This window comes from Homalodisca vitripennis, chromosome 4, assembly GCF_021130785.1.
Source record: "Homalodisca vitripennis isolate AUS2020 chromosome 4, UT_GWSS_2.1, whole genome shotgun sequence".
Lineage (NCBI taxonomy): Eukaryota > Metazoa > Arthropoda > Insecta > Hemiptera > Cicadellidae > Homalodisca > Homalodisca vitripennis.
In genome coordinates, this window is record NC_060210.1 from 174,679,658 (window position 1) to 174,690,313 (window position 10,656).

General features: G+C 29.9%; 1 protein-coding gene across 1 annotated transcript; it reads right to left on the reverse strand.

Moving 5' to 3' along the window:
- Window positions 1-1,402: 1,402 nt before the first annotated feature.
- Window positions 1,403-10,656, reverse strand: LOC124361302. Its single transcript, XM_046815348.1, has 4 exons — window positions 9,553-10,656; window positions 3,906-4,035; window positions 2,925-2,982; window positions 1,403-1,489 (listed from the first exon to the last, which is right to left on the reverse strand). The coding sequence occupies exons 1-4, from the start codon at window positions 9,596-9,598 to the stop codon at window positions 1,403-1,405; spliced, it is 321 nt and encodes a 106-aa protein (XP_046671304.1). The 5' UTR covers window positions 9,599-10,656.

Genomic DNA, 10,656 nt, shown 5'->3' on the forward strand with positions numbered 1-10,656 from the left:
GTGGTCACTTGCTTTGACTTTCTTTAAATATCCCTTTTACAAAAAGTGTGGAGTGATGTTAAATTTTGTAATTATTACTTAATATATTTTGGAACCCTGACATACACACAGACTTGTCTCTGGTGATAACACCAGAGACATTCAAATCTAATAATTTTTGAGTAATACGAGGGAAATACAGCTAGCAATTGGGCAAGATGGCGACCGATACTATGATGAACAACATGGTTATAACAACGTGCCACTGGTGACAAGGCGCGTACAACTACATGGTGAGTGAATAATTCTAAAGAACTGACTTTCAGCAAATTATCGTAACCAACGTGGGAGTGACACATAGCAAATTGGTGTTATAACCTGGGACTCTCATCAAATTTACACTCGCATCAAATTTGACCTACATCAATAGGCGCAGCAATGAGGGGTCCTCATCAAAATTGACATCTCATCAAATTTGGCTTACATCAGTCAGTTTATTGTATTTTATACATAAATAAAATATATAAACCATGATTCATTTAACCGATTGGCATTGTTACATACATTTAAGCCTAAAACTGATTTTAAGACATTATTTTCATGACTAATGTAAATTTATTTCAACATATACTCAACATTGAGCTGCTACTCTCCACCAGATCAAATAAAAACATTCACTTATCACTTACACGGCTTTCACAATCTAAACTCAACCTTGAAAAAAAGTTAAATTTTGGATGCTTCATCAATAACATTTCAAATTTAGAAAACTATACAAATATATTAGAAATATGTATATATAACTTTTGGGGGGAAGGAATGTGTGAAGGCAGTTTTATAAGGTTTAATTTGATATCATTAAAAAAATTATAAATTATTGTCATCAAATTGAAATTGTGAGAGAAGAGAGTGTCTTAACGAGATGTTTAAAATATTGTACGACAGTATTATTCATTTATGTTGGCTCAATGTAAATAAACAAACACAAGTTACTAAAAATATCAATACAATTATCATTAACTTTTCCATGATTATTCCATGTTATCTGTTTGTTCTCCTAGTAATTTTTAAATAAACCACTTAATTAAAATAAAATTTATTTATATCTCCTCAAATTCATTACATACACAAGTGCACCACACAAGGCCATGAAAGAAAGTAAAATATATAACTGAATTGTTAGCCAGTTTTCCCCTTAAATCAGGAACACTCTATATATATTGTTTTCAATGGTGTTTTTTATGCAGGCTAGTAGTATTCCATGGTTGAGTCTACTGTCATAAAAAACTGCACTATAATAGCGTGGAGAGATTTCTGATTATTTAAACTGTAAACATTATTATTTAGATAAGTGTTGCTTGTTTCCTTCGATTTATTCAGGTCTAAACTATAGGATACTTTGGTTATAAAAATGATCTAAGGTTTACCCAAAATTTTCCAGCAGGTGGAGAGAGAACATTGCTTGTATTGATATGAGTAGGTGGAGAGTAAGGTGTCGGTTGATAAGAATCTGAAACCAATTAATATTATATCAATCATATATTATTTTTGTACATATAAAATAAATTATACGTTAAAACAACAATAAAACCTAAAAAGTAAAAGCATTTGTTATAACACAGTTTTTATTTAGTAAATCCAGTAAGTAAAGTAATTTTAATACAAATCTTACAAATGGTTTAATATTACCATCTAACATTTTTAATTGTAAATTACCTCACCTATACCTTAAATTAAATCACCTCAAATTCGATCCTCCACTTGTGAGATTCCCTATTTTGTAACATTAGAAAAAATAGTGATCAGAAAAAGCTTCGTACATCCAGAAAATACTATGTAAAAATAAACATTTCTGGCATTGGTCTTATATCTACATAATATTTATTTTCTTACTTAAAAATTTGTAACTAATGAAAAAGTATGAAAGCACAATGATTATGCAAGGTACTATTCATCTTACAGAGTAATTCCATTTAGACTCACACTTCACGAGAAGATGTCCATATACACTTGTAGATTATATAAAACTGCCTGCCAAATCATATAAAATTAATACACCAAATCAACATAATTTAAAACTACACATAAAACATGTCTTATTAACAATATCTTATATTCTGTTCAAGAATTTTAGAATAATAATTTTTGTCTCCATAGTTGGTAGCTTATAGTAAAATATAAATGTGTAATCATAGATTTTAATAATAAAGTTATAAGTGACATTTTATTTGTAACACATTCAATGCTTATAACAATACTTTGATAAATAAAGACCTTTTACATAAAAATTTAACATCACCAATTTACTAATTTTGCAAATTTAAATAAAAGAATGCGGAGCAAGTGTAAATATCTGAATCGTCTAAGACATGGCTAAACTTTGGAACAAAGCTTTTACACTGTACCTATATGACTGCTAACAGGCTGCAGGTGTCATGTTTAAGTTTTATAATTTTAAATAATAAATATCTGTAACAGTCCTATTTACTTTATTGTGTTTAAAATGTTATATCATTAACTATTAATTATGTTTTGTATCACTACATCCCTATTTTATTAATTTCCTTTACCAAAAACATTGTATTTAGTTGCTCGTTTGAAATTCTGGAAATGTCCCATATCTTAATGTTTTCTGTTTTAGTCGCCAAATAATAATAAATAGTAATAATGTTAAATGTTATTTTCCTGTAAAAAGGTTTCTATTGTTTTCACTGACTTTAATTCTTTTAAAATGATTTATTCTGTATGATCAAGCAATGTTTTGGTATCACAATTACCATTTGTCTGCTCCTGCACTTCATTTGAATGTTGTAAAGTCATACATAATAAAACAACTCGACTTTTATTTTATTTACCTCCTTCATTTGAAGGAGATTTTTCATACCTTAAAACCGGTTTTATTTAACAAGTATCAGAAGTACAACAATTAGAGGATTTACACCTACCTTGCATGACTGTGGCAGGAGTGCTGGAGAAGTACTGAGAACGTACTGGGGCTGACATCTGAAAACAATAATATTAACAGTACTACTGATGAAATATTTTAGAAACTCATTATGTCTTGAAATTAAAGTATTTTCCAAGTATATTTTGTAAAATTTGCATAACAAAATCTATTCATTTGTTAATAACATAAAATAGTATTATAAAACGTATCCGGGTTAAAAATATTGTGCCTAATTGCCATTATCAGTAGCATATCATATCTTTTGACTAATGTAAAAAATGCTTTCTTTGAAACATTCTGTCATCTGGATCTTAAGCCAGCCAATGACAATATCTTTGAATAGACAGTCATTATTGAAATGCTGAGAGCTAGCGGTTCAGAAATTTGTGGAAATTTATCTGAAAGCTTTGAGATTGTAAAACATTGATCTCCTCTATTTCGTTGATTTTGTTGACAAATTCATCTTTCATCAATGATGGCCTGCTACTTCTTTCTTTGCCGTGGTTTTCCACTTAAAAAAATATCAAAACCCATTCACGTGCACGACCTTCACCCATAAACGTTTGACCCATAAATGTTACAACTATAAAGAGTAGTTGCTGCTAAATATTGTTTTGCTATAAAAAAACCTAATTACAGCATGCACTTTCATCTGCGTTAAACTGAATCGTGATACACATTTTGAAAAGCTATTGAAAATTAACGATCATGCTTATTAACTTCCAACTGGTATGGCTAGATGCTGACTTACCTGCTGTGCATACATGTGTGAAAGAGAGAGCACTAATCTCACTAATAGTAAGCGAAAGATGGTTACTTTTGTAACGTCTTATATTATCATACTATAAATTATTTATCCGGCATAGAAAACATAGAATGAATAAAGTGTAACATGTATATTTGATTAATTTTTATCACATAAATATATGAAAGCTAATTATGCCCTCTTATTTTCTAAAACTAGTCAAGAGATTTTTACCTGAACTTCTCTTGCCTGGGCCTCTCTAACATGTCTGGACCCCGGGGATACACAAAGCCTGGGGACTCTGCAGCCAGCCTTTGATATGCCAGCTTTGTTGCTTCATCAAGCTCAACAGGAGACGTGAAATCTGAGCCACAATTATTATTTAGCCAAAATCATTGAAATATTTTACTAGCATATACTTTTTTAAACATGAGTAATTTAGTGCATATACTAAATTATGGGATTCTACTTTATACATATTACAAAGTGATAAGCTCCAAACATAAATATTGTGATATTAGCGATCAAATTACAAAAGCTCTTGTTTCAAAACAAAATGAATAATAAAGAAAAGCATTTACATAATAATATATCAATATCAGTTATATTTATCAAAAAGGGCTTAAAATACTATATATAACTTTTTCTAACGGTCATATTTAAATGCATGTAACAACTAAGTCAATAAAACAATTTTATGTAATTTTGCAGCAAGCTTACAACATTAAAAATGGTACCATTTAAAAATGCACTAATTAAATGTTATCTTTACCCACTTCATTTTTTATAGGAAAAGAGAAGACAAATTTAAACTTTTATCAATTAAAAATTTGATAACGGGTCAGGTATTTTATCATTTTTTTAGAGAAAATAGTTCATGAAAATAGAAAAGAAAAGTAATCATATAATATACACATAAGAAGATGACAAATTTGAAACAGTTTTATAGAAGTAGGTCCCTGCTAACCTGTTTAGACTCTGAGACAGACATCTATCAGATGAATTCTGGGACAGGGATTGGCTGACGTTTTCCACTGGAATTATATCTGGTACAGAGTTGGGATCCATCATAGAAAACTGTCAAACACAATCAACAAACATGTGTTATCTTTTTTAAGTTTTTCTCGAAACAGTTCTCCCCTCAAAGTTACATTAAGTTTTAGAATGAAACCATGAACTGATTTAAATGCTCATTGTTATAAAACATGTTATGTTAGGATGTTTCCGAACATTGAAAGTTTAATATAATAACTAATAGTAAAATACCTGTTTTCAATCTACATGAAACTCTACTCTTTACATTATACTGTTACTTGCTGATGTCATAATGGAATACTTAGGAGAGCATTATAATGCAATCTTTAGAAAAAACTACAAAAAAAAAAAAACAAAACAAAACAAATACAATACATATACAATAAAAAATATACAAGCATAATGTGAAATGAATGCTATGTACTTTTCCAACAAATTAACTTTGTGATATGTGTAATATTGGTGGGTTTTCATCTACCAGCATAACTTTTAGATATTAGTGGCATTTGTGTGAAGTATTTTATCTTATCATTTGAACTGTAATGTCAACCCAATCGGATCGGCACAGTTTTTATGGTTAGAGCAAGTCACCAGTCCAATCGGGCCAGTTTTTACCCATATGACATTTTTCTGTTGCCTTACAGCGTCACCAGAACGCATTCTAACGGTGTTCGGCCATACTTCCTGTACATTGCATTTAAGACTATACAAAGACCAATTAATACCATTAATAATTCCCTTCATATAATCAAATTATTTAAAAACAATATCCAAGTTTTGTGTCTGTAACAATGAAAAAAGGTACCGGTTTTGGCGCTTTACTACTAAACAAAACTAAAATTTTGAAAGATTAAATTATTCATTGTTAAACATGCCATTGGAGGCCCAAAGCTTGTATAAAAAAGCTGATGGTAAATGATCCAATATATTTAAAAACAATATATAATTTACTACGGCTTCGCACGATCGTTGCAGCATCGCCCCCGACAGTCTGATGGTTCACATGTTCCAAGCAAGTGCCAGCTATGGCAAATGAACAAAATCTGTTTAATTAAGTTAAAGTGGTGTTAAAAACTAGTTTTAATTTTGTGTTTACATACAAAAATGTATTGCTTTAAAACCAAAATAATGACTAAAAGTTAAAATGGTTTACCAAAAAACTGGTTTGACAAAAAAATTTTATCCATATAATTCAAAAATTTTAAAATTACAATCATCTAAGTTAGTACTATTGCACATATCTTGTTTAAAACTTTGGTCTTAATAGGATTACAAGTTTTTCTGTTTATAAAGGTTCAAAATTGTAATCTAGTTGAAAAGCACCAAAACAGGTACCATTTTTCATTCTTACGAATATAAAACCTAAATTTAATGTTTGTAAATAATTTGATATATTTCTAGACACAGAAGTAAACAAGCTACGTTTTGATTTAACTTTAACTCCCATGATTTTCATTCAACTAGTTAGTTTGTGGGTCAATGTTCAAACAAAGTTATCTGTACTTTTTGATGTGAAAGTAGTATCCAACGAACACACCCATGTTTGTTGTTATAACAGCAGTTCTACTACAGCACTATGGCTGACACTTCTAAACGCCTTGTCTTGATGTCTGTAACTAGTACTGGAGATTTGAGGTTATGTTATTAGTCAGATTTTATTTTTTAAATGTCAGACATTCATGAAAGGTTAAGCATAACCAATCGAAGCAATTTGTTAGTGATGTCTGTTGAAGGCACTAATAGAAAGGTCATTTCAATGAAGATTATTAAACATTGGCGTTTAACAAAACAAAAAAGGTACAGTTCGAAAGATGTTGGTAGGGCCTAATTAGATAAACTGATGTTAAAATGTTACTTGTTTTATAAAAAAATAACCAAACCACTTAAATTTTATTTTGTATTTTAAACTGAGAAAAGACTTAGTTTTTTTTGTATATTTTTACAATAAATTAAATTAAAATGTTATTTTCTAAACAATACTGCTTTTAATAAAACCTATTAACAAAAAATTGTTTTAGCATAGTTCTTGGTTTGATGTTATCAGTGTTAATGTTACTAAAGAAAATGTAGATGTGCTTGTCTCAGTGCTTTTTTTAATGTTTCCAAAATCACTAAAAAAATGGGATAGTACCAAACAGTTAATAATAGCAGCTGTCATACCAGTTTACAAAACTGAGAATATTAGAGATTTATCCTCATACAGGCTAATATCATTGATCCGTACAGTAGTATCTTTTAGCACATTGTAAAAGAAAAGTTAATGTATTTTACTGCTTGATAAATTTTTTCCTCTAACCTGTTAGGGATTTATTTTCCCAGGAAAAGTACAGATATGGCATTGAATTATCACAATAGCACTGTTGTTGGCAGCTTGGATGATCATGAATACACCTCCTTGTCTATATATTTTGATATTCAGAAAACATTCGATGTCCTAGACATAGATTTACTTGTCACGAAATTAAAAAAATATGGAGTAGGTGGCAGGGCTCTAGCTTCATTTGGAAATCGTTTTGTAGATGAAGAAATCAAATTGTTTAAATCAACAATGTACATAGCAAGATGGTTAAGCTAAAATATATGACACAGCACAGGTGGTCTGTTCTGCCTATAATAGAGAAGCTCTCAAGGTTAGAGTTCGCAACGACCTTGAGAGGATTTCGATATATATATTATTTATTAATAATAAGTTACTAAAAAACTCAAAGAAATCAAAATGTTTAATGTTTTTTTTGACTGTAGTCAAGTGACTGTAGATCATCAGTTGAAATGGAAACACCATGTTTGATTATATTGTCAAAAAAAATTAAGAAAAAAAAATTACTCACTATACCACATGAAAAACAACTGGTTTTATAGCCAACATTTGAAACAATTGTATTTATCATGTTTCGTAAATTTGTGATATGCCATTCTTTTTGGAATTTGTCATTAGGAAGGAATGAGTTATATATTAATTTTAATGAATACAAATTTCTTACATTTTTCAGATCCACTAGGTTTTTTTTGTTTGCAATATACGCGCACAAACACTTTAATAACTATCCCTTAAGACAATACCAAGGACCAACTAAAATTTACACAGTATATAATCTACAGGTTAAAAGACGGAATAAAGATACTAGTAGACACCAGTTCTGCTACTTAGGTCCAAAAATGTATAATGCAGTTATAGAAAATGTTGGCAATGAAATAGTATTTTGTAAGAAAACCTAAATTCAAAATTAAAATAATCCATTTACTGATTAGCAGACGTAATTAATCACAATTTGTTGTACTGTAAGTTATCTCTGTTAATTGTTTCATCTGTTTGTTATCACTTTATGGTATTTTTTGCCTGCTATATTGCTATAGTATATTTCTTGTTTATTCATTATATAGTCTATCACTTTATAGTTTAAGTCTTTTTTATATCGTTAGATTATATTTCCTTCTTTATTTATTATAATTGTATAAATTATTATGTAACTTTAAAATCAGAATAGTTCTATAGCTCGTTGTTGGTATCTGTTATGAGGTTGTATGTTGAATTTTGAATAATGTGTGTTTAGTTATTATTGTTATATAATTTGAAATTTTCAATTCCGTTGTGTTTTTTCGAGATTTGGCATATTTGTTACCATGTACAATGTCCGGATGCTAAACTAAATACTATTATTATAATAGTTATTGCAGTTAATTACAGAAATAAGAATAAGAACGTGTTGAAGAAAGAGAGTGTGACTACCACAAAGCTTAACCCTTCCCACGCCATAGATGGTTACATTACAATGGGGAGACTTTGACAAAAACGCCCAAATACAGTTATATCCAATATTATAGATTGTTTCTTGGAGAGTTTTTTAGTTCACAAAAGGTCTTTGAAATGCCTGGTGCATGCTCTGTGCTTATTGCAGTTGCCAAGGAAGTATTTATAAACAACTAACTCTGCGGCAGAGAGAGGTGAGCACCCTTTGTCTAACTCCGACCACATGCTCGTCAGTTCTGTGTCTCCTACAGAGCCACAACCAAACATATCCTTGGTGTAAACAACGTTTTTGGTTATAATGAGAGTGCGCATCTACTACGTATCTCATTATTATTCTACGCTAATTTTAAGTAAAATGCTGTGTTTCATACTTTTTTCTTTTACCTTTAATAATTTAGTAATAATGAAAATTAGCTTTGAACTTAAAATAACTGAAATTTTTTACTTGTCTTGGCGTTATAGGAAAATTTATGGATTTATTAGTGGCGTGCGAAGGGATAAATAAGTAAGCTATCTGGTATTTGTATGGTCCTAACCCTCAATACTACTTTTAATAAATAACTGTACAAACATTTTTTCAAAACATTCACATATTATATTTAAGTAACCATCTTCAGGTGAATAAAATTTATAAAATAGAAAATAAAATAATAGAAAAAAAGTAAATAAACAGTGAATACAGATGATATGAACTAAATATTTCTTCCATATGTTTTAAAATGTATACTTTTTTGCCCAAATTACCCGAAGTTGAGTCAGTGTTAAACTTTTGCTCTTTAATACCAATTGGTGTGCCAGGAAAAAGGCCCTAATCTCCTGCACTCGTGTGTGTGTGTGTGTGTGTGTGTGTGTGTGTGTGTGTGTGTGTGTGTGTGTGTGTATGAGTGTGAGTGTGAGTGAGAAACTACCTGTGTTGCAGCCGCATTCTCTATTTGCTAACACTATATGTGTCTCTATGAATTACTTTGAAATAACCTAAATCTTCACAGTGATTTAAGTAGGTACACTGACTTTGTTATACATTTTTACTAGCACAAGCAACATAGACAGTTAGGATACAGCCTACTGCATTGAACATATTGAAAGTTTTAAACTTACCTGTCACATTTTTGGAGTGGTTTTCAGAAGTTTCACTTTCAAACATATCGTTTTTCTGTTTGTTGATTTAGTTGTATATTCAGTTGGTAACTTTCAGTTACCTTTGAATTAGGTTGCTGGGAATTAGGTTTTGGTGACTGTGTTTTTATTTGAAATATTCTGATCATTATAAACTGAAGTGATTTCTAATTGTTTATTTGGAGAAACATTGCTTGTTACATTTTGTGAAGTGGTTTGAGCTTGATACAACTCTTGTGTTCTGTTTTGGTCTGCAGTAAGGGACGAGATGTATTTCTTTATGCCATATAAAGATCCCAAGTTACAGTCTAATTGTATAGAATTATTCATATTTAATGCATTTTTCATTTGATATTTTCTTTTTTGCAGAAATTACTTTCATTCTCTACATTATTACTCTTTACAAAAGTTGTTAGATATGGACTTATTTGTATCTGCTGAAAATAGTAGTAACACATTTACTTGGCAACGCTTCCACAATCATAAACTTTTTTGGGTGGTTCAAGTCTATTAGACTGGTTTTTCATTCAATATCTGATTATTATCAATATTAGCTACCAGTCTTTCAACTCGATCTTTATTTTTATTTTTCAGTGAAGTCATAGGGTTGTTTATTTTAAAAGAGAGTTTTGTTGTTGACATTTTCTTGGCATCTAAATTGTTACTGACTGTACAAAATGTATCTTTCTTTGAGGTAGGAAAGCGTTTGTTACTATTTGGTAGCTTGAGGCTATATAGTATTAATTGGCTGAAATATTATCTGTAGTTCTCTTGGTAATGTCTTGCTTGCTCCTTGAGTAGAGGTTATATGACTGCAGGAGACTTTCAAAGTTCTTAATACCAGTTGCATTACTCTGTACTGTATTCATTGATGGAGGAGATAAAGTAACCTGCAAAAAGTAACATAACATGAAAATTCACACAATGTATTATGTGTTTTAAGTTTATTCTAAAAATTATAAATGTATAAAATAAAAAGTTAGCCATAGCTAATTTAATATTACATGTTATATTTTTTCACTCCCAATGGTATAAACTAATGTCACAAAACACAACAACAGAACAGAAGGAAATGTCCACTTAGTA

Coding starts and splice junctions, on each gene's coding strand:
- LOC124361302 (XM_046815348.1), bottom strand. CDS start 9,598: ATGTTTGAAAGTGAAACTTCTGAAAACCACTCCAAAAATGTGACAG. Junction 4,036..9,552: donor CCACTCCAAAAATGTGACAG/GTAAGTTTAAAA, acceptor ATTGTGGCTCAG/ATTTCACGTCTCCTGTTGAG. Junction 2,983..3,905: donor CCCAGGCAAGAGAAGTTCAG/GTAAAAATCTCT, acceptor TATTGTTTTCAG/ATGTCAGCCCCAGTACGTTC.